The sequence below is a fragment of the Rutilus rutilus genome, assembly GCF_951802725.1.
Source record: "Rutilus rutilus genome assembly, chromosome: 2".
NCBI classification, from domain to species: Eukaryota; Metazoa; Chordata; class Actinopteri; order Cypriniformes; family Leuciscidae; genus Rutilus; species Rutilus rutilus.
The window spans coordinates 44,851,707-44,876,819 of record NC_140210.1 but is presented as its reverse complement, the minus strand read 5'-3'; the positions used below and the strand labels follow the sequence as shown (position 1 = coordinate 44,876,819).

General features: G+C 39.8%; 2 protein-coding genes across 8 annotated transcripts in view; both read right to left on the bottom strand.

Moving 5' to 3' along the window:
- Positions 1 to 12,881, bottom strand: part of LOC311286575 (NACHT, LRR and PYD domains-containing protein 12-like) — a 29,457-nt gene extending 16,576 nt beyond the window's left edge. The window contains exons 1-8 of one of the 7 annotated variants that reach the window (XM_084402794.1): positions 12,550 to 12,881; positions 10,849 to 10,969; positions 10,553 to 10,647; positions 9,786 to 9,899; positions 9,460 to 9,555; positions 9,102 to 9,197; positions 8,245 to 8,340; positions 6,942 to 7,022 (exon numbers count right to left, since the gene is read on the bottom strand). In XM_084402794.1, the coding sequence (XP_084258920.1) occupies positions 6,942 to 7,022; positions 8,245 to 8,340; positions 9,102 to 9,197; positions 9,460 to 9,555; positions 9,786 to 9,889 (473 nt within the window). In that variant the 5' untranslated portion in view covers positions 9,890 to 9,899; positions 10,553 to 10,647; positions 10,849 to 10,969; positions 12,550 to 12,881. Of the gene's footprint in view, positions 1 to 6,941; positions 7,023 to 8,244; positions 8,341 to 9,101; positions 9,198 to 9,459; positions 9,556 to 9,785; positions 10,970 to 12,549 lie in introns of all 7 variants that reach the window. The other 6 variants (XM_084402791.1, XM_084402793.1, XM_084402792.1 and 3 more) reach the window with 6 other exon arrangements.
- LOC311286571 (protrudin-like) overlaps positions 1 to 25,113 on the bottom strand; it is a 191,554-nt gene that overhangs the window by 94,331 nt on the left and 72,110 nt on the right. The window lies entirely within an intron of this gene.

Genomic DNA, 25,113 nt, shown 5'->3' with positions numbered 1-25,113 from the left:
TTCTTTTCTTTTATATGCTGCAAAGAGGACCATCGTCCACTTACACACTGTAAAGTAGAGTCCTGCACAGGTCCTGTTTGATGAACCCTTAGTACTAAACAGAACACCCACCTGTAATCTGACAGTAACACTGTGACCAAACTGTACCCCGCATAAAATGTGTAACTCTCTCTCCTGAAACTCTGCAGTGTAAACATGGCAACAAAATTAATGTTGAGTACCCTTGCAGTCAGAGGTGGGCTGTCAGGGCCATCAGGGCCTTCTCTGCTGGCCCTGTCAAAATTTAAAATATATATTATTATTTTTCTATTTTTGTGAGGCTGGGATGAATTTTCCATATGGCCCTGTTAAAATCTAAAATATATTTTTTCATTTTTACGATTATATTTTCAGAAAGAATGTGGTTATTTTTTGTGAGGCTGAGATTCTCCAAACGTCATCTAAACGCATCACAGCTCCGTTGACCAGCACTAGTAGTATAGCTAGCCTTCTGTTGAAACTGACATTTTCCATTTGATCATAACTTTGACTGACGTGTATTATTAGCCAATCAAATTTGATGCTCAGTGACAGAACGCCCCAGGAGGCCAGCGATGTGTCGGCCCTAGCCCCCACTGATGTCATCAACCTTTTGAAATTTTGGCAGGTTGTGAGCGATGTCAGTGAACTAAGCTATGGCCGTTGCCTTCACACCTCTTATCGATTCTGTTATCGATCTCCTTCGTGTGCCTTTTTCAAGGCGTTCGTTTGGAGAGAAGAAAGATATAATTACAAAAGGAAGATCTACACCTAAGCTGGATGGGCTGACCAAGGCTGGAAAAGGTTTTGTGCGGCACTTCACTGAGGGTAACTACGACCGCTATGACTGGCTAACAGCTAGTACTGAGTCTGAGCGGAACAAGCTATTTTGCTGGCCGTGTTTGCTTTTTAATACCAGTGCGGGAACATGGAACAGCACAGGTTTTAACAGCCTTAACCCTCTGAGGTCGGCAAACGCGCGGGCGCGTTTTGCTGGATCTTCTCCACATTGTAGCACTATAAACTTAAATTACTCCATCATTTATGGTCATACAGAAAAAAGAAATATAAAAAAAGAATCTGTGATATTTCTACTTTTGTATGTGTCCACTTACAATCAAATCAAAACATTGTGCTTTTGTAAAATAAAGAAAATAAACAGGGTGTGTGTTCTGCCTCTCCGTCGCGGTGAACTTTTTTTTCTTGAGCACGTCTATAAACTGAAACAAAACTCAGCGAATACTTGTCACACATTTATGAGTCATATACCTTTATAAACATTTAAGTGTGTACTTTTAAATGATCGGATTCAAACTGAAAACAAATATTCTCTGTTTAAGTAATTTGTATAAAACCAACAAGATGTCCAGTTTCTCAAACGCTTCCTAATTATTATTATGACTCCTTTGAGCCGATTCATTATAATGAATAGTTAATAAAGCAATTGGTCTGCCCGTCAGTGTCTGAATCCGTGTATAACAAACCATTACTGAGAAGAACACACATCTGAAATATGGGTGGGAGAAAAAATCGATTCTTACATGCATCGCGATGCGGACGTGGACGATTCTGAATCGATTCACAAATGTCAAAAAATCAAATCTCTAAAAAAACGTAATATTGACGGAACGCAAAAGGCGGAACTCTAGCGGGTGTAGTGCGCGTGCAGTCTGTGGCGCTCACATAACAGACTCGCACACTTAACAGACGCATGATGGCTGAGCGCCAAATTCGAACGGCACCCTCTTCGTTAAAAGCTAGCGTATGGAAAATTGGCAATTTCATTGTTACCTATTTAGTATTTTTTGTATGAAAGCTGCTTTCAGTAGCCTATTTAGTTTTCACATCAATATACTGTAAACCGATCTGTTATACGTACGTTGTACTGCCCTGCAATATGTGCAATGCCAGTCACAAAAAGTTACATTTTGACTGTGCTCTCTGCAGATGTTCATTCACTTTTTTTGTATAAGCTGTTTTTGATTGTGGTATACAGCAAACATTTCAAGTCATAACTCTTTATTATTTAGTTGTAAATAAGAGAGGCTTTGTATGATACTAATTATGCAGAATATGCAAGTCCACAAGCATTATATGAGAGCTGCTGGTACATCATTCTATATTTTTGAACAAAAACTGTTTGTGATTTTGCTACAGTAAAATGTTTTTTTTTGTCTGAAGGATTATATTGCTCATTGGAAATAACAGGAGGATGTTGGTTAGAAGTCTATTATTAAATGCTAGAGATTCAGAATATGCTGAAGTTTGTATTCATTTACTACAAGTACGCTGCTAGTACAGGCACACATTTATTTTCCTGTTGGTTCTTTGCAATGTTCAAATCACTTCCATTTGTTTTATTAATAAAATTAATATAGGAAGATGGAGGTAAGTTCGTTATGGGTCATCATAAATACTTTGCTTTAAAAGTACCAAGTAAGTAAAAATAAAAAAATAAACGTTAATAATCGATAACCGTTACCCTCTGAATCGTAATCGAATCGAATCGAATCGTGAGATGCCTAGAGATTCCCACCCCTAATCTGAAATGAGAAAGTAAGTGTGCTTACCTCATTTAGCAGGAGTGTTTAGTAAAATTTAGCCTTAATAATCCACAGTATGTATAGGCCTATGACAATGTGTAGTAAATTACCAAAAAAAAAAAAAAAAAAAAATCACAAACTGTTTCTTTGTATTTATTTTAAATTTAACATTTATTGTCAATATTGGGCTTGCGGATCATGTGGGTACTAGGGTACTCTTTGCTGTGTGTGGATGACCATGTCGGTCAGCCACCACCGAAGACCAATTTTGACCCAGGAAAAACCCTGATTCTGTGAATTTTAAAAAGCAATTTTAACCAGAAAAATCTAAAATTTATTCCCAAAATCGTGCAGGCCTTTCTCTTGATATCAGTATGTTCACTTTTTTTTTCAGGGCCCAGATGCCACTGAGTCCTGCTGACTTCAACATTCACATGAGTCTCTGTACATGAACATGGTAAAGTGAAAATCAAACACCTTGGAAATGAAAGGTATGTACAATGTTTTTAGGAATGGCACAAAGGTCTCTGTCTTTGGATCATTGTTTTCAATAAGTGCTTTTTTGGCATTTGTTGTGTATCTTTGGATTATGTTGTGTTGTAAATAAATCCAAACAATTTAAAAGCCATTCTTTTAAATCTCCTCATTTACAGTATTGTGCAAGGTTGCTCAGAATGACAGGGCCTGATAGCTCCTAATAGGGCCGTTAGGGGAGGGTCTTTGTCTTTCTCAGGTGTGAAAAGCCTACATATTAATGACCTTCCGCATAAAGCTTTCTCACACAAAACACGTCGTAAAATTTTTAAATCAATATATTGTCTTATCTGAATGAGCAGTCAGGGTGATTTTCACATAGTTTTAGAGCAAATATTCTAGGCTACGTGATACAATTTTCAAAAGTCTTGTGAAGAAATAATCAGTATGGGTTTCATGGCCTTATTTCAGTGAGAATTTTTTTTTGTATTTTCACAAACCACGCATAAATGTCATTATCTCAAAACTACAAACTTTTACATACATGCTGCTGATATATTATTGTAGCAGAGTTTGTGCTGAATACAGTGTAATTAGACTTTAGCCATGAAAATGTCACAAGTAACAGAAATAACCACAAATGTCAGAGCATGTCAGAACACCTCCAGGGCCCAGAAAACAGCTCAGACCCCAGAGGGTTAATAGCTTCACCAAGGCAAGCTATCAAACACCAGGCATCCGAGGGTCACCTCACAGCAGTGGTACATTTAAAGACCTTTGGTGAGTCCAGGGTGGATTTGCAGCTGGATGACCAGCGGGGACGAGAGACAAGCCTGCACAATGAGAGAGTGAAGAAAAACCGGGACATACTGAAGCGCCTCATTGATTGTGTCATATTTTTGAGACAGCAAGAAATGTCTTTCAGGTGACATAACGAGGGGAATGAGTCGATGAATCGAGGTAATTACTTGGAGTTACTGTCTCTGCTATTAGAATACGATGCTGACTTGCGACACCGCCTTGCCACGGCCACCGTTTTTATGGGAACATCGGGGAAAATTCAGAACGATCTCATAAATGCTGTTGCTGAGGTGCTAAATGATTTGATCAAAAAAATTTACCAACACCAAGTTTGTCGCAGTTATGATGGATGAGACCACCGATTGCAGCAACGCTGCACAGATGTCATTTGTACTCCCGTATGTTACTGACATCGGAGTAAAAGAAAGATTTTTAAAGTTTGAGGATGTCACAGGAAAAAAAACTAGCTCACGATCTAGCAGCTTCAGTACTTGAAGTGTTGGGCAGCTACGATTGCAAAACAAAGTTAGTGGCACAGTGTTATGACGGAGCCGCTGTAATGGCATCCGGACTTAATGGGGTACAGGCGCGCGTAAAAGAAGGCATTCCTCAGGCTCTATTTGTGCACTGTTATGCACACACATTAAATCTTGTGATGTCTCAGGGAGCACTATTCATTATCTTCTCCATGTGTTGCACGTCACCACGTAAGCTCACTATTGACAGACGCTGGTCATGTGTGTGATGCGTGGTGACGTGCAACTCAGAAGAGCTGCACAGTTATACTATGTGAAGTCACTCAGGCCCTCGGAGAAGAAAATGAATAGTGGAATAAAGTCGTTAGTTTTGTTTGTTTTTTGCGCACAAAAAGTATTCTCGTCGCTTGATAAACATATGGTTGAGCCACTGTAGTCACTTGGACTATTTTAACGATGTCTTTAATAACTATTCTGGGCCAGCAAGTTTCAATCACTTAGAAGCCAATGGAGGAGTGAGACAGCTCTCAGATTTCATCAAAAATATCTTAATTTGTGTTCCGAAGATGAACGAAGGTCTTACGGGGTTGGAACAACATGAGGGTGAGTAATTACTGACAGAATTTTCATTTTTGGATGAACTAACCCTTAACGTAACCTTCTGAATTTTTTACTCTTCAAAATGTACACTTGCAGGTGTTGATTATAATTAGGCTAGTTTACTAATAGCCCCATTCAATAATAAGGATAAACAATATTTTAAAAGTAGCTTATATAATTATCTAACATCTGACTAATTAAAAATTTACCGCAACACATAAAATGCTAAATGGGGGATAGAGATGTTCCGATACCCTTTTTTCCTTCCCGATACCGATTCCGATACCTGGACTCAGGGTATCGGCCGATACCGAGTACTAATCCTAATACCTGGGTGTGTATCTATACAGCTGCAATTCATACTAGGCTTGTATGAATTGATAGAATTATTTTATAAAAGGTATTTTAGTTTTACAATATAACTGTATAAAAAAGTGCAACAAATAAATCTAGGAATCTAAAAAATTATATATGAATAATAAGGGTGTAACGGTCCACAAAAATCACGGTTCGGTTCGATACGATACACTGGTGTCACAGTTCGGTACGTTTTCAATACAGCAAAAAGAAAGAAATGGCAGAGAAATTTCCTTGATTTACATTTTTTATTTATTTTTTTTTTATTAAAACTAACATCTAACTAACAAAGTATGATAATTTTTTACTTTGAGCAATGATGGAGCTATACTTGACATATAAAACAAAAACAGCTCCTTATAAAAAAAATTTAATATTGTAGTAGTTATAAACAAAGGTTTATGTTATTTCAGATTAACATTTGAGGGCAGCAATTTTATTCATAATGTCAAAATAAAACTGACGTAACGTTACTTGAAAGCACAATGTTTCTGGTTTCCATGTCAGCGCTGTTTGATCCGTTAATAACGGAGAATGTGAATGTGAATGCTTCTCACTAGATCTTGCAGCGATGTTATTACTTCAGTGGTGAATACAAATGCTTTCTTTACTGGATCTCTTAGCGCTGTGTAGTAACAGTGTCGCTTGATCAAGATCGGCTCGTGCTGTATTGTTCCAAACTGTTTAAGAAGAATTGGTCTCCGATTTGCAGCGTTAAGCAAAGCTAGCGTGCATAACTAGGTATTGTTTAATAAAATGGTATCGGATCGATACATGGGTAGATGTATGCTAGATATAGATATCCCCCATTAGGGTTGTTCCGATTCCGATACTAGTATCGGAAATGCCGCTGATACCAATAAAAATTCTAGCATCGGTATCGGTGGCATTTCCGATACTAGTATCGGAATCGGAACGACCCTAATGGGGGATATCTATATCTAGCATAAAAAAAATGTCGTCTCTCAGTTGCTGAATGTTGTGCAACAACGTTGCTACAGCCCTGCTGCGTCTACGTTGTTACAATGTTGCGAGCATGTAGACAGCGACGTTGCCATAGCAGAAATGCAACGTGCAACAGACGTTGCCACAACGTATGTGTTTGCTGGGATATAGCCTTCCGCTCTGCGCTTTCTGATATCTTCATGTTTTCTTGTAAATGGTCTGAAGGGCGAGTTTTATCCTCCACAAGGGCAAGACATTTAGGCTATGTTTGATTTTGCGCTGCCAGAGAAAGCGATACTAAAATCACGCGCATGTGTGAAACGCGGTTTACAAATACACTTGTTACTGAAGGCCCTGACTGAAACCCCACGGTACGCTACTGCTTGCAGTAGACTAATAACAAACAGAAGAGAACATGGCAATCCAACACAGAGACCATGTGCTCAACCAAAACAAAAGAAAACGACAGCCCTGGCTCCAGGATCCCAACACTGGAAAAAACAGACTAGACAGAACTGACCAGATCCTGACCCTATGCTCCAAATACAACACCCACAAAAGACAAACAGAACCAAAACCCAGAAAAATAAATCTGGAAAATGGGAAGAATACAAACCCTGAAAGCCCTGAAACAACATAAGTCTATCTGGATAAAAGTCTGTCAAATGCATAACCGGGAATGTAAAAATGAATAAACAATAATTGTGTACAGTAGTAAAGCATTTACCTGAACCCAAGTTCAGTATGTCCAGGATTTATTGACCAGTTACTCTTCTTGGACACAAAGCTGGATTCTAGAGGGTCCAGTCTGTGCATTCAGATGAGCACAAAAAGTGAATGTAATACACACACTCTTATATTAATCACTTTTGTAATGATTGATTGTTTAATGTATAATATTTATTAATATGTACTGTCCTACATAACAGAACGTATAGGTTACTAACATTACGTCAGAACTAAACTGACGAATTGGGATCTTGCCTGAGATTTTTCCTAGGAATCCACTCCCCGCTTCCGAGTATATAAGGCAGAGTGCAAACACATTACGTTTCCAACATTACGTTTTTTGTCTCCGTACCCTCCTTCAGGGAACGGGGGTTACATTAGTAAACTAGACGTTCCCTATCAGTCAGTAACGTTCAACGTTACGTCAGAACTGAACTTCCAGCGACCAAAGTAAGCTGTCTAGTCCGCACTTGTTGAGGTGGAAAAAAGGACAGGGCTTTGCATGAAGAATGTCAATCACTGGTGTTCCTTCTGACCCTATACAGAGAGACTATTGGATAGCACTGGAAAAGCGAGCCTAACAGACGTACCCACAGTGGGGCAGCGATGTGGAGCACAGGGGAAGTGAGAGCAAAGGAGGCAGCAGAGCAATTTCTGTCAGAAAAAGGTGCCTTCCACGACTTTGTGATCTCCTCGTGGCACTTCCGGGAAGAAAGGAACTGGAGCGGGATGTTGCTCTGAACACGTTGGGGGGTTCGACTCGAGTCCGAAGCTTGCGGCGGCCTAGGAAAGCATGGCAGTCAGCTCCGGGTTGGACTTAAACAACACTACTCTCCCCGAAGGGGGCAGAGCAGCCGAAACTTCGTCCCCAGAGGACTCAAACCGACACTCTGATGCAGCGATCAACGTCCGCTCCCCCGCGGGAGCCTCGAATGAGATGCTGGGTCCCCCATGGGAAGGACCAGCAAACGCAGCCATAAGCTCCACAGTCTGCAATGGAAAAGAGTGGGAGGGCCGCCGGGAGGGCGATATCCTCATATCACCTTGTGTATTAACCGATGGCTCTCTGCTGTAATCCCAAAGATCCCAATTAGTCAGTTCAGTTCTGACGTAACGTTGAACGTGACTGACTGAACTATTAACTGTTATAGTCTACATATCGAAGCTGTAAATTATGATTTTCATTAAATTCATTGAATACAGACACTGAGGACACTTAACAACATTACATTTGAACAATTCTTTTAAAAGAATGTTAAAACAGAATTAATAAGATAAAGATACTTTAGTTCAGTGTTTACCTAAATCCATGATCAGTGTGTCCACCAAGCTTAAGTGGAGGATCCATTGACTGGTCACTCTTCATGGACACACAGCTGGGTTCTGGAGGGTCCAGTCTGTGGATTGAAGGTGAACACAACAATGTTATTCACACACTCTTATTAGCATGGCTATGTTTGATCACTCAATTTAATCAGTCCATTTTTGTTTATTGTCTTTCTGTAAATGCAAAGCTGTTTAAGTTCCATTTGTGTGCTCCCTTGCCTGTCAGATTATCTCGTTTATTTGAATAAATACTGCTGCAAACATCCCTGTCTCAACTCACCCTTCATTTTACCTGCACGGCACCACTAAACTCAGGGCTGGACTGGGACAAAAAAAAAATCAGCCCTGGCGGCCCACCACTATAATGCAGAATCGGTCCAGTTGGACACCACCCATTTATTTGCGGCTTAAAAACAAGTGGATCCTGCAACTGCAGCTTGAATACAGGCACTGAAAAATACTTTAAAGGAGAACTCTGCAACTCTAGCGAACTCTAGTCACTTCTTCGCTGATTTTCCCTTTTGTTGTCGCATGTTTTCCCCACGAGCTCCCCCTACAGCTGTGGTGGGCGTATATTTCACAACACAGTCGTAAAAAACTCACTTGCGGCGGCCTCCTCCCCCTCTCTACAGCTGCTCATGTGCGTTTGTTTTGATCGGAGCAAGCCAACTGTATCATGTGGAGCTATGTCTACCGAGGTGGGTAATCTGGTAATACATGTTTAACCATCCAAATGATTTCTAAACAGTTTTATTAAGTTAAAAAAGTTACCAAGTTCTCCTTTAATTTCAGCACAGAAGATATAATAAGACAAATGGTTTAAAGTGTTTACCTAAACCCAGGATCAGTGTGTTCACTAAACTTAAGTGGAGGATCCATTGACTGGTCACTCTTCATGGACACACAGCTGAATCCTGGAGGGTCCAGTCTGTGGATTTAATTAAACACAAGTGAATGTAATTCACAGTCTTAAATGTGTGACTTTTGTATTAAACTAATTCCGGTGACTGAATTAATCCATTAATATATATTATGCTGTTGGAAACTTTTAAGCAAGTATTCATCCACATATCGGAGATGTTGATTGAGATATTTTAATATCTTCTGAAATGTATTGCTTCAACACTGAACAATTCTTTCTTTGTTTCAACACAGATGTAATAAAATAAATGTTTTTGTACAGTGTTTACCTAATACCAGGATCAGTGTGTCCATTAAACTTAAGTGGAGGATCCATTGACGCGTCACTCTTCATGGACACACAGCTGGGCTCTGGCTGGTCTGGTCTGAGCAAGTTGAACACAAACAAGTGAATGTAATTCACACACTTTTATTTTCATGATTTTTGTAATTAACTCATTTGGGTGACTGAATTAACTATTAATATATGATATACTATTGCAGATATTACAGCAAGTGCGACTGTTAATGTACACATCCATATATCAGGCACTGAATAATTATTTCTTCGTTTAAACACAGAAGATGTATAAAGACAGTTTAATACGGTGTTTACCTAAACCCAGGATCAGTGTGTCCACTAAACTTAAGTGGAGGATCCATTGACCGGTCACTCTTCATGGACACACAGCTGGGTTCAGATGACTTTGGTCTTTGCATCTGGACTGAACTGAAACAAAACATCAAGGAAAATTAGAATAAAACACTGTGATAATGACTGATTGTTGATTAACTGAATATTTATGTTAAATTAAATACTTACCAACAGGAAAGTGTGCCATTTGTGCCTGAAAACCACACTTTACCCAATTTTAATTGTTAAGCTAAAAGCACAAATTTTAAATATGACGATACATAAGGTTATGGTAATATCACTCAGCTTCATTGCAATAAATACACTAAGCTCTGAACGTTTACCACCCCCACACAACTGAGAGAAAAAAATTAAGATTTATAATTAAAAATGTAATAAAAATAAAGCTAAAGGAAAACACGGATGTAAGTTATTCTCTCATGAATAACATTCAGTGATGTACTGAAAGAGACATTCAGTGTTAAATATTATCCGATTCAGAATCAGAGTGGCAGAGCAAGCCTTTAACAAAATTCAAGACAGGATCCCAGGTGTTACTGAGGGTTTAAGCCAGGGAACCTCAAAGCAAATATCACACATTAATAATTATACAGCTAGTTACACTGATAACTGTGGTTTCTGTGAATTCTGGATGACTGCCAAAGGCGTTGCCTAAGCACTAAATAAGGGTCCTCAAATCCGGCCCTGGAGGGCCACTGTCCTGCAGAGTTTAGCTCAAACGCTCCTACCTGTAATCTTCTAGTAACTCTGAAGACTTTAGTTAGCTTCTTCAAGTGTTTGATTAGGCTGGAACTGAACTCTGCAGGGCAGTGGTCAGCATCAGCTAGACAGGTTGAGATAATATACCAACAAAGTCAGATAGTGACAGGCCGAGCCTCAAGTATAACAGTCACATTAGCTCTGTTTGTCTAAGACAAATGGTAGCAGCCACATAACACCTCAAGGCTTGCTCAAGATAAGATGTGATCACGCGACTGATCTATCTAATTGGTACAAACACTAAAGATCAATCAAATTAACTCACGGATACACAAACTGAAGAAGCAGCACTTCAGGCAGACAAGATGGATTTGGTCGAAGCAAAACGGCAGAATCATCAATCGCATGGTGGCCAAGAAAATGGGGGTTATGAGCCGCCTCACATCCTTAAAAAAATATATACATTGGAGAAAATACATTTTTTCTTTTGATGACACTATTTTTACATCATATTTTTAAAATACTTTAAAAGTAAAAATGGGGGTTTTCTATTTTAATTGGTTCAGTCTCTTCAGGCACTCACATGCTATTTAAATGTGTTACTTGTTACTATTTATTGAGTGGTAAATTGATTTGCTAGGAAAAAGTGTGGTTCTTATAACAAACGTATCATGTTAGAAATGAAGATAAAAAAGTTTTCTAGCAAGAAACCCAACTTTATGACTGTTGACTGAAGTAAAGTCAGTCTACACTGACAATACAACTAAAAGCTAAAAGGACGTAAGGTTTGTGAACAACACAATTTATTTTGTATTTTTATACCTCAGTGTATTTTTGATTTTTATATTTCTGCCTCCCCATGGCACCTTTTATTTATTAATTTATATTGTATTTATTTCTGTTTTTCCTTTCTCTTTCCTTGATTTAAGGATATAAAAAATAAACACCTTAGCTGGCGCTGCGATGATCCACTAGTGCCCCTGGCGGTCAGGACGAATGAAACTAAATATTTTTAAACATGTTTTGTGCCAAACCTTTTACATGACAAGTTTTGAGGTTGAATATCAGAGCAAATAATAGCCTTTTCTGGCAAATATCAGAACTGCACCACATTATTTACAATGGGTATTCCTGTACTATGTGCCAAAAGAACTGTATTTAAATGATTCATCTTAAATTAACTGAAACAAAACATGAAGGGAATATAGAATATTTATGGTAAATTATTTACCACTTAGTCATTCTCAGGAAATTACGAAATTGAGCCATGTTGGATCATATTTTACCAACTTTTAATTCTTAACCTAAAAGGCCAAGTCCTAAATATGAGGATACATAAGGTTGTGGTGGTATCACACACCTTCAATGAGCCTCAGTAAAACCATATAGCCTAGTTATATTAATAATACTGGTGCTTTCAATACCTGCCAACTCTTTACATGGCAACATTTTGAGCATAAATGGCAAAAAATAAATGGCCTAAACTCGCGAATATCATCGCACTGCACCACATTACTTACTGTCAGCATTCCTGTGCTTTGTGCCAGAAGACTAACTTTTTTATATTGTGAAAAGACAGTTTTATATTTTGCTGATATGCCATTAAGCAAAATTATGACAAAGACATTAAAAAGACGTCTTTTGAACATAATTTTGCTATAATATCTATATATAGCATATAGTGGGATATCTATAGGCTAAGAGAAAACAAACTCTTTGAAACTCCTGTTAAAATATCATATCAGGACTCAGGAGCTATTTGAACACAAAAGTCGAACTAGTGAGGAAGAATGTCTCAATATCGTTATCTATCTTTTCTAGAACGATATATTTGCGTTCTGAATGCAAATTCATTAGTCTACTTTAAACCATAAAATGTCTTTAGATTTATATAAAATTAATGGAAAATCAGGTAGGCTAATTAGCAAAACAAAATGGCCCTGGAGTGTACAGCGGTAGGTAGAAAAACACAAAAATAAAATTTAAGCAATAGGCCCGTTACTTAAACTGTATCTGTAAGACTCACCTGTGTGAAAATCTATCTGTCACAGGTCATGCTGATCATATTGATGGTACATTAAGAAAATCTAAATAATTTTTTATGTTTTAATCAAATGGCGCCGTATCCCGATGGATTTTACTTTCACTTTGTTAGACACCGCCTCTCAGATGAGCAGGAAAGGGGCGTAAAGTTCACTTTCCCGGTTTCTCACGGAGGAACAGTTTAAACAGCATGAAACTTTTCCTCTATATCAAATATAGCTAACAAAGAGATTCCCCCGAATGGTCCAATTGTTCTATTCTCGCACATCTGTGCGTCAAAGTACTCTTAGAGTGAGATTGAAATGTCATTAAAAACAAAAGACGACGAATATGGAAACAACAAACTGCGTTTGTACTGCTGGAGTACGAAAGAGTTGCTGTCCTCTACAGGTCAGATCAAGAATCACAAGCAGTAACATGCGTTCATCAAACAGTCTAGGGCAAATAACATCCACTAATTTTTTGAATATCCCAATCAACAAAATAAAAGTTTGAACCTCAACACCAGTATAAAAGGGATGCATATTTGAATAGATCTTCCACAAAAAAAATATTTAATTCATATAAACACACACACTAGGCTGGTTCGCTATCTTTGTGAACACTCTCCATAGGCGTAATGATTTTTATACTGTACAAACTGTATATCATATCCCCTTACACTAACCCTGCCATTCAGTTTTAATCATAATGTCTATTTGGCCCCAAATTCAACATAATTTTATATCTCAGTAAAATAAAACACAAATGCGCATTATGGGACATTACTGCTGACACATTTAGTTCAAATGTCACCCTTTACGTCTGTCTGCCTGTTTTAGAAATATTTAGCCAATGAAGTTCTTAAAACGAGCTTGTGTAAATCTTATTCGATCCTCAAGCTGTCAGTAAGCTGATAACTCCGCCCCCTCTATATTCACTGAATCAACTGAAGTTCCACAGCAGCCGCACAGTAGACCGCAGCTGAACGAAGTTTTGTGAAGGGTAAATAAATATCTTGTTGTTTTAATAAGTAGGCTACTACTAAACACTATGTCTATAAAGGCTCATATTTTATTTATTTGATGTCTGACTCACTGACTGAGACATGTGGGATGTCGCCTGAGACTGAAAGAGACGTCTAGGCTAGCATTTGCCATCTAGTCATAGCCAATACATAGCCTACACTTATATAGCCTGTGCATACAGTAGCATTTCATATTTTATAAAATGCGATTTTGGCCAAATATTTTACAACAGGAAAAACTGATCGCCCCGCCTATAGCCTACGTTAGCTACAACAAACTAGTTTGTACCTGTTGATGAAAATGTAATGTGATGCCGCCGGCGCCGTTTTAATGATGGACAAAAAATGCACATTCGCTGGTCAAAAACTATATATTGATAAGTAATACAACAACATATAATTTGTTTTTTTTACCATCGGAAAATCATAACAGGTGCGCCCCGCGCTGTTTCGTACTGGAACTTACACAAAGCGACGAGTGATCCTCGTCACTAGGTAACATATATTTCTAAGAAAGAAGTAAGAAATTTCTTCTTTGATTTATGATTGTTGATACACTTAATTATGACCGAAAGCGGTCATATAGGGATTGTCAAAGTTTTTTTTTTTTTTTTTTTTGTCACCTTACTGAATTTTTCGTCAACGATACCAGGGACACCGAAGCACCGGGGAACATGAAATTTGGTGGGCATGTAGCCCCACTAGACTTCTAAGGAAAAATTTCGTTTGGTCCCCGGGGGCCACTCCCCCCCCGCGCTGGGCCCCCCCAAACCCCCCAAAATGCAGTTTTTCCTAAATAACTACCTGAACCGTGGCACCGAGGATGAAGAAATTTTTATGGTATGTTGGTCTACTAGACTTTTACGGAAAAATTTCGTTTGGTCCCCGGGGGCCACTTCCCCCCCCGCGCTGGGGCCCCCTTAAATTTTTCGTCAACGATACCAGGGACACCGAAACACCGGGGAACATGAAATTTGGTGGGCATGTAGCCCCACTAGACTTCTAAGGAAAAATTTCGTTTGGTCCCCGGGGGCCACTCCCCCCCCGCGCTGGGCCCCCCCAAACCCAAAAAAATGCAGTTTTTCCTAAATAACTACCTGAACCGTGGCACCGAGGATGAAGAAATTTTTATGGTATGTTGGTCTACTAGACTTTTACGGAAAAATTTCGTTTGGTCCGCGGGGGCCACTTCCCCCCCCGCGCTGGGGCCCCCGTAAATTTTTCGTCAACGATACCAGGGACACCGAAGCACCGGGGAACATGAAATTTGGTGGGCATGTAGCCCCACTAGACTTCTAAGGAAAAATTTCGTTTGGTCCCCGGGGGCCACTCCCCCCCCGCGCTGGGCCCCCCCAAACCCCAAAAAATGCAGTTTTTCCTAAATAACTACCTGAACCGTGGCACCGAGAATGAAGAAATTTTTATGGTATGTTGGTCTACTAGACTTTTACGGAAAAATTTCGTTTGGTCCCCGGGGGCCACTTCCCCCCCCGCGCTGGGGCCCCCTTAAATTTTTCGTCAACGATACCAGGGACACCGAAACACCGGGGAACATGAAATTTGGTGGGCATGTAGCCCCACTAGACTTTTAAGGAAAAATTTCATTTGGTCCCCGGGGGCCACTCCCCCCCCGCGCTGGGCCCCCCCAAACCCCAAAAAATGCAGTTTTTCCTAAATAACTACCAGTGTTAATTTTGACAGCAAATTTTGATTTAGTTTTAGTCATAGTCTTTTGACTAAAATGCCATTTAGTTTGTCATATTTTAGTCATTTGAATTGTTTTAGTTTTAGTCGACGAAATACAATACGATTTTAGTCCACTAAATCTACAGTAGATTTAGTCGACTAAAATATAATGGGTTTAAATTTAAATGCATTTATTTAGAATTTCTCTCAAATTTCCAAACCCATATACTCCCGGAGAAAACATATATGAATGATTTTAAAGTTTGAATGTGCAATACAGATAAAGATTTTACTACTGTAACTTAAAAAAATATCTTAAAATTAAATAAAACCACTTTTCCTAAAGTAGAACAGTCTTTTTTTCAATGAATGATATATGAATTCTTTATAACTACTTGCATACATCATTCTCTATTCTTTCAAGCAGACATATTTATTTGTATGAATTAAATATAATTAATCCTTATTAAAGCTATTAACGAGCAGTGAATGCTTTTCTCTTTTTCTTTTGTTGCTTGATCAATATTAAGGACAGACAGACCGCATTAGGTTTATTACCCACTGTCACTTTAAGACATCGGATCATGTCCAATGACATGCGGATCCAATTGCACTGATGCACATCCGATACACTCACAACTGTTTAAGACATAACCGACATAATTTACATGAATACTCTCCAAAACGAACATTTAGACAATGTTGTGTGTATTTGTCCATTCATACACGAAAGAGAGCTCAATTCTGTACTCGCGCGCTGTATGTCTATGTGAATGGCTGCACGCTTCGGGTCGGGTGTGTGCGCACAGAAAACCGTACCGAATAGAGCTCTTTTTTTGCGTTGTCACTCTTATTCAGATCTACATGTCTGCTCTACTCATTCTCCCAGACGTTTACATGTTTTAACGCTTTATGAGACATGCAGCGCATGCCAACTCGTGTGCCGCTGGGTAGATCAGCATGTCACAGTACACGTGCGCATCTACCACAAATGCAGGACATCAGACTGGATCGCTTCCCAAATCGTCACTATCTAACATTTTCGTCTAGTTTTTATTCGTTGACGAAAATGTCAATAGATTTTCGTCATAGTTTTTGTCATTCAAAACTAGTTTTTATTTAGTTATCGTCTCGTTTTCGTCTGTGAAAAAATGTCGTTGACGAAAATAATGACGAAAATTATTCGTCAACGAAATTAACACTGATAACTACCTGAACCGTGGCACCGAGGATGAAGAAATTTTTGTGGTATGTTGGTCTACTAGACTTTTACGGAAAAATTTCATTTGGTCCCCGGGGGCCACTTCCCCCCCCCGCGCTGGGGCCCCCGTAAATATTTCGTCAACCATACCAGGGACACCGAAACACCGGGGAACATGAAATTTGGTGGGCATGTAGCCCCACTAGACTTCTAAGGAAAAATTTCGTTTGGTCCCCGGGGGCCACTCCCCCCCCGCGCTGGGCCCCCCCAAACCCAAAAAAATGCAGTTTTTCCTAAATAACTACCTGAACCATGGCACCGAGGATGAAGACATTTTTATGGTATGTTGGTCTACTAGACTTTTACGGAAAAATTTCGTTTGGTCCCCGGGGGCCACTTCCCCCCCCTAGCTGGGGCCCCTCGTAAATTTTTCGTCAACGATACCAGGGACACCGAAGCACCGGGGAACATGAAATTTGGTGGGCATGTAGCCCCACTAAACTTCTACGGAAAAATTTCGTTTGGTCCCCGTGGGCCACTCCCCCCCCGCGCTGGGCCCCCCCAAACCCAAAAAAATTCAGTTTTTCCTAAATAACTACCTGAACCGTGGCACCGAGGATGAAGAAATTTTTATGGTATGTTGGTCTACTAGACTTTTACGGAAAAATTTCGTTTGGTCCGCGGGGGCCACTTCCCCCCCCGCGCTGGGGCCCCCGTAAATTTTTCATCAACGATACCAGGGACACCGAAGCACCGGGGAACATGAAATTTGGTGGGCATGTAGCCCCACTAGACTTCTAAGGAAAAATTTCGTTTGGTCCCCGGGGGCCACTCCCCCCCCGCGCTGGGCCCCCCCAAACCCAAAAAAATTCAGTTTTTCCTAAATAACTACCTGAACCGTGGCACCGAGGATGAAGAAATTTTTATGGTATGTTGGTCTACTAGACTTTTACGGAAAAATTTCGTTTGGTCCGCGGGGGCCACTTCCCCCCCCGCGCTGGGGCCCCCGTAAATTTTTCGTCAACGATACCAGGGACACCGAAGCACCGGGGAACATGAAATTTGGTGGGCATGTAGCCCCACTAGACTTCTAAGGAAAAATTTCGTTTGGTCCCCGGGGGCCACTCCCCCCCCGCGCTGGGCCCCCCCAAACCCAAAAAAATTCAGTTTTTCCTAAATAACTACCTGAACCGTGGCACCGATGATGAAGAAATTTTTATGGTATGTTGGTCTCCTAGACTTTTACGGAAAAATTTCGTTTGGTCCCCGGGGGCCACTTCCCCCCCCCGCGCTGGGGCCCCCTTAAATTTTTCGTCAACGATACCAGGGACACCGAAACACCGGGGAACATGAAATTTGGTGGGCATGTAGCCCCACTAGACTTCTAAGGAAAAATTTCATTTGGTCCCCGGGGGCCACTCCCCCCCCGCGCTGGGCCCCCCCAAACCCCAAAAAATGCAGTTTTTCCTAAATAACTACCTGAACCGTGGCACCGAGGATGAAGAAATTTTTGTGGTATGTTGGTCTACTAGACTTTTACGGAAAAATTTCATTTGGTCCCCGGGGGCCACTTCCCCCCCCCGCGCTGGGGCCCCCGTAAATTTTTCGTCAACCATACCAGGGACACCGAAACACCGGGGAACATGAAATTTGGTGGGCATGTAGCCCCACTAGACTTCTAAGGAAAAATTTCGTTTGGTCCCCGGGGGCCACTCCCCCCCCCCCCCCCCCCCGCGCTGGGCCCCCCCGCGCTGGGCCCCCCAAAACCCAAAAAAATGCAGTTTTTCCTAAATAACTACCTGAACCGTGGCACAGAGGATGAAGAAATTGTTATGGTATGTTGCTCTTAAGGGCCCACATCAACCTAGCCCATAATCACTCATTTGTGATTTGCGCCCCTCCCATAAAAAATGAAAATGCAATATTATTCTGCTTTAATCGCCCCTATCTTCAGTGGAGATGTTCAGAACTGCACCATATTTCATGTGTATGATTAACTTGACATCCTCTGGGGGTATCCTCTGCTAAGTTTTGTAGAATTTCATCCATGGGGGGGGTATAAAATAAATTCATTTATGTGCACATTTAGTGACTGTACACTCATCGGCCTGTAGATGGTGCTGTTGAGCGAAGGGTTGCTGGTTTAGGATGATACTGTCACACACACACATGCAGGAATACAAACAAACGCAAGCATGCACACACACTGACATCCACACGCACAGACACACACCCATACACACACATACAAATCCACATGCACAGACACACACACACAAACACACACGCGCACACATGTACGCACACATACATACACGCACAGACACACACACACACACACAGACACACACATACACAAACACACACACACATACACACACACACACACACAGACAGACATGCACATACTATTACTTTTTTTAGGTATATACATAAACACGCAATACAGCCAAATTACTCCACGTCATTTATTTTTGTGGAAAGCCAGTGCAGGCCTGAGCGGCGGTCATATTTTGTACCGCGATGCGGTACATCTAGTTTATTAACATTTAGGCTAATCATGTTATGGTAATAATATTAAATTATTGTTAATTCAAGGCTGTTGATATGCACGTATTTGCTATCTAGCTAATTGTTAATCTATTCTATACTCTCGTCCTCACATGTATAAAATGTAGTAAAACATGGTTTTACTACAGTAATGTTGTAGTAGTAACAAAAAAAAAAAAAAACATTAGAGAAGATCACTGTGAAATCTTTATATTTTATCATGCAGAATGTAATTCATGATTTAATTAATTCCAAGGCTTCATTTATTTGATCCAAAATACAGCAAAAACAGTAATATTGTGAAATATTTTTACAATTTAAAATAACTTTTTTCTATTTTAATATTTTAAAATGTAATTGATTTCTGTGATCAAAGCTGCATTTTCAGCATCATTACTCCAGTTCAGTACTCTTCGGTGTCACGTGATCCTTCAGAAATGCTTTTCACTGCAACTACTTTTCACACTATTTTTTTTTTTTTAATCTTATTTTAGGGAAAGTGTAGTGAATAAAGAGACCTTCAAGAGACCAACATCCCTGGCTCACTGTAATTAGGTTTAAAGAAGCCCTTAAAACCCTGTTTATCTATATTATTATTATGGTTGTTATTAATCGTGAATAAATCTAAAGCTTTTGAGACTATTATTTTGTGTTATTGAAAATGGGAGGGGGGTGCCCTTTTTCAGTTTCAGCACATGCCCCTCAAAAGGTCTGTGCACAGCCCTGATAGACTTCTATAGTTCAATGTTAGGCTGCATAGATTAGGTCAGCTGGAACCGGGAACACTTCCCATAAATCCTGATGTACTCTTTACATCATGAGAAGAATGGCATCTACGCTAATTTTAGTGTCTTTGTTTATCCCAAGGTTTTCCCCGCAGCCTGCCGTATCCAGATCTAACGAAGGACCTTCACCTGGACCCGATCCAACGCAGTGCTGAAGTGCCAACTAGTCTCTCCCTATGGAGGATCCCTTTACCACTCTACAGATAAAGCATTGTCGGGAAAATTTGTTTCACGTACCTACCCCGAAGCATCAAAATAAAATAAAATTCTGTATCAATTTTATAAAGAAAGACCAGTACTGTCAGGGTTCGTACAGGAAGCAGACAAGAAGGTAAGTTTAAAGTGCTTTATTTACAGAACGGATCCAGAGAAGAATGGTGAGTATGCAGTTAACAGATAAGCAATGGTAACTTAACTGAATGATAATAATGTCTCTTTTGCAGGTGATGATGGCAGATGACAGGTGACAGATGAACCAGGCTGAAGAAGATCGGGAAAGCAGGCAAGTATTCGGATGACGAGAGGTGAGTGTGTGTCAATGTTAGAGATGTGTGTTGACGAGTAAAGGTATATGGGGATGAGTCAAAGGATGGATGAGATCTGACACAGTCTCTTATCTGTTTCAGGCTGGTAGATGAAGGTTGCACGGAAGCTGTCAGACGGGCTGAAGAAGGCTGGCAGATGAAGACTGAAGATTCAATAGACAGACTGAGTAATCCAAAGACGCGGGTAAGTATACAAAGCAGGTAAGTGGTTTAGTCTTCGTATCAGAGTGAGGGAGACAGAATGTCGATGACATATCAACAAGACCAGACAGAGAGTGAGTGACTGAGAGCTGAATATAACGGTGAGCTGGTGATGGGATCCAGGTGACGGTGATTACTACTTAGAGAGTGAGTGCAGGTGTGCGCCAAGGAGGATTCTGGGGAGTGTAGTGCAGAGACAGATGAGGAAGACAAACGGTGGATGTGACAAGTACTTTGTTTAGGCTTGGTTTGTAGGGAATTGCAAACCTGCGCACATATATTCAAACGCACATAACTATAGAACCAATTCTACATGTGAACGCCATCAGCGTTTCTCACAGGTTTGCGTTTAAAGTCTGTGTAGAGAGAATGGTGTCGTCTTAGCGGCCCCAAATTTAATAACAAATTATCGTTGTGACGGAAGTGAATCAATCAAAACTAACTTTAGCTGGAAAATAACTTTATCAAAGAACCGCTATAAAGCCCAAGCAATCTCTGTTACCTTAAATTATATGTTTGTCTCTGTAAAGCTGCTTTGAAACAATCTACATTGTTAAAAGCACTATATAAATGAGGATGACTTGACTTGACACAGACTGAAAGAAGAACAGAAAAGATACAGATAATAGTGAGAGTCACAGAGAGGTTCCTGGATATCAGAGGGCTAACATGGGAGATGGTTAGAGATGGTCTAACTTCAAAAACACAGCCTAGTCAAGAATCATGGGATGGACAATCTTGATGTTAATAATATTACAATGCAATGCTAGAAGTTTGGTGGAATTTAAGGGTTATAAATCAGATGGAGAACAAACCAGATATGTGTACAAGCGTCTTGGCTGAGACCTAAATTTGATCTTGCAATAAAAGGATATGTATCTGTAATAAAAGTATATTGATAAGAATGTAAATGTGAAATGCAACGTAGGTTGCTTTGGATAAAAGCGTCTGCCAAATGCATAAATGTAAATGTATCTGTGAAACAAGAGATCGGGAAGAGGGAAATGGAGGTGGGCAATCCATGCAAGCAAATGACATTGGAAGAGATGAAGAAGATAGAAGGGCAAAGTATAGATAGAGGGTGATCTGGTGTGGATTTCAAGTTGTCATTCAGAAGCAGTTAAAAAAGTCGACTCGAAAAAGAAAGCGAATGAGAAGGAGGAGGAATGGAGAGATCAGGGTTTAAGTCAAGGCACTGGATTGCAGTGTTAGGAAAGATACTTTTCACAAAAAGGTGCTGATGACCATGGCTGTAAGATTAAAGTTATTTTCATATAGTATATTTATGTCTGTTACTGCAACCTTCTTTAAGTTCAGGACGAGCCGTGAAATTAAATATTTTACTCATGTTTTCTGTCTATATTTTTTTTAATAAAAATGTTTATGGCCTTTAGGAAAAATAAGGTATATTGATGTAATCAGTTTTCCTGAGAAGTGGAGGATCCATAAATCTGTGAAAACCACCTCAGTGCTCCCACGATGACTTCTCTGACGAAAGCAATAGTCCGGTGGCGTAGTGAAAATACCGTTAAGGTGATAAAAGCACCAAATTTTGTATGGTGTTTCCTTAGGGTCTGTAGTGTAATTTTGGCCTAGGAGCCCTCGGAAAAACACCTTTGTAACGTGTCATATTAGAAGTATATCATTATCATTGAAATGCTTAATTTTCAGTCATTTTCAAGTTCCTGCACAAGATAAAGTGAATCCCAAAGTTAACATTTTATGTTTATTTCTGTTTATGAACTTTTACATAACTAAAGTTTCAATACATGTCAAAGTATTAGCAATAAGATCTTTATTGGCCAAATTGATAATTATGAGTGGTTACAGTTGCATTTGCAAAGATATGAGCAGTCTAGACTTGCTTTGCCACATTTACAGGAGGAACAATCCCCCTTACAGCAACATTTGATAAGTTCTCTGCAGGCTGTGGGGACTTCTGGAGGTGTCATCCAAACTGGTTCCAATACATGAAAGTTGGACTCGTCTTCAGCATGTCATTTCTCCAAGTGATAAAGGTCTCTTCATCTTTGGGGCCAGCAATAAGCCTAAAAGCTTCTGCTGTAGATTGTGAAGTGACAGTAGAGATTGTGAACTTTGTCAGAGCAAAAAGAGGCTGGTCAAATGTAGTGACTGGGATTTGCCCAGGATTAAGAAATTCAATAGCTTGTCTAAGAACATTCATGCCATGTTTAATCATGGCTGGAGTGGCAGATCTCTCATAAAAAGGAAGGAGTGCACATTTTGCTGGGGTGTTTCCACCAATGGTTGAAGCATGATATGCAGACCATGCAACTGCATCATCACTGGCCAGTTCTGTCTTCTCTACAAGTGGCAGTGCATGATTGACCCAGTTGTTTTCCTCTTCTCTTGCATAATCCAGTAAGCCCATAGCTATAACTACATTACACTCTAGCACTGAAACAGAAGTATTTTTCAGAGCTACAGTGGGGACAGTGGCAAAAGTGTCAGGAAGAGCTTTATTTTTATTTTCAAAAGGTGGTATCATAATGGGTGGTCTCTGTACACCACAGTCATCCTTAGTTGGAAACTGAAACATGCTGATTCCAGTACCATGAAAGGAGCCTACAGAAGTGGTTGAACAAGGTTATCAAGGGCACTAACTGTGAAGAGCCCTTTCCGGAGACGAGCTGGAACCACAACACCATCAACTTCAAAACGTTCACATGTGGCTTTAGCAAGCCAGTCTTCAATTTGAATAACTCTGTCATATGAAATGCTAATACCCATTTGGTTTCATTGCTAGACCAGTTGCTTGCTTCTGGTTTGTACATGTACATTAAGGCCTATGTAAATAGGGAGCGGTGGTTCACGATCAAGGCTGTGTCTGGTCAGCAGTGGGTGTTGCCCTTTTCTTAGTGTTATAAAGAATGCCTTGTCCCATTGTGAGGCAAGCCTGAGCCTCACATTTATCTTGATCTTTCAAGTTGGAGCCGTTCATTATCATCAAGATAAGAGACTTTAGGCTTGAATGAAGTGAGGTTTCTTGATATCTTTCTAGGAAGGAGCCAGTGAATTTGAAGCCTGTATGGTTGAATATGTCATTTCTAATAATCTTCGCAGCTTTTGCCAGGATGAGAGCATCTTCATCAAAATCTCTCGTCCTCGGAGCTTCCCTTATTTCTGTCAGTATCAAATGTCAGGAGAGCACCTTGACCTATGCCACCCTCACAGAAGAAGCACTTCCGGACATCCAGTCGTGGGCGTTTCATTGGCTTTCCCCCTCCAGATTCAACAGCATCCCGCACGTTCTTCCTTGTCGCTTTCATAAGCTTTGAATTGATAAACTTTAGGTGGCAAGATTTGTGCCGAGAAGCAGAATGTGAAGCAAAATTTCTAGCAGTTTCATCATTCCCAGAATAGAGTTTAGTTGGAAGATTGTCAGTCGCCCTGAATTGCTCGACATTAGCAAGAAATGATCTATAGGCATGAGATTTATGCCTTATGCACTTGTCCCAGGTGTCTGCAAGGGATATCTCAGGGGTTCAGAGGTGTCTTTCTGGCAAATAATACATAGAGCCCAGTTCAGCTCCATGTTGAAGTTTCAGAAACTAATGTTATGTAAGCATAAAAGAACGAACGAAATCAAGACATTCTGACCTGCAACACGTCTACAATAGGAAACCAAAATAACTGAAAGTACATCTAGCTATGTACTGTCACACACAAACAGGATTTAATGTGATGTGAGGCAGCCTAACATAAAACTAATGACCAAACTATGAACTCAATAGATAGCTATATGAATGACCTAGTTGAATTGAAAAATAAAAGAGAAAACCAAGATCTCTTAACATTTAAGCATTTTTGCTGCCTTTTTTAATAATTCCGCCTATATTATACAGGGATTTTTATTTTATTTTTTTTTAGGTATAAGGTGTCTTGGCACTGTATTTTACACTTATAATATGGAAGATCTACTGGCCTGAGCACAAATTAACAAAAGGAAGCTTATTCAGTGGTCTTAAAAGGCCATTATTGAAAGTTTTACTTAAGAGGAAAAACAAAAACAAAAAAAATGTTTTTCATGAATATTGTTTTTTAAGTGATTTGACACTAAATTTCAATATTTCAGCTGGGCTAGGCTGAAATCATTCAGGAGGTCCTAAAGAAGCTTCATGTAAAATGTGGTGCTTTTATCACCTCTGTAACAGTATTATTTAATATGAGCACTACCCAACTGGACTACAACACTGGCCTGTGTCTCCCTCTGTTGACGGAAATGATAAAGACATTTATAGCAATTTGTGTTCATAGCAATTAATTTATGCTTATAGCAATTTATGTTCACCTTTAATATTTTGCTTCAGGAAGCTGATGTTACGTAATGGAAAAGTACAACTTACTGATGCAGAGTTCAATACAGGGTCTTCTGTTGGGAAAATTATTAAAACAATATGGAATAGTGACAGACTCTAAGAAAAATCATGCTGAAAGCTTTTAATAATTTTAACAATCACATAATTCTTAAAGCTGATACTTTTTAAAGATTTATATAGCCTAGGTCTATACATGATGTAGCCTATGTATTTATGAACACTAATGAAGTAAC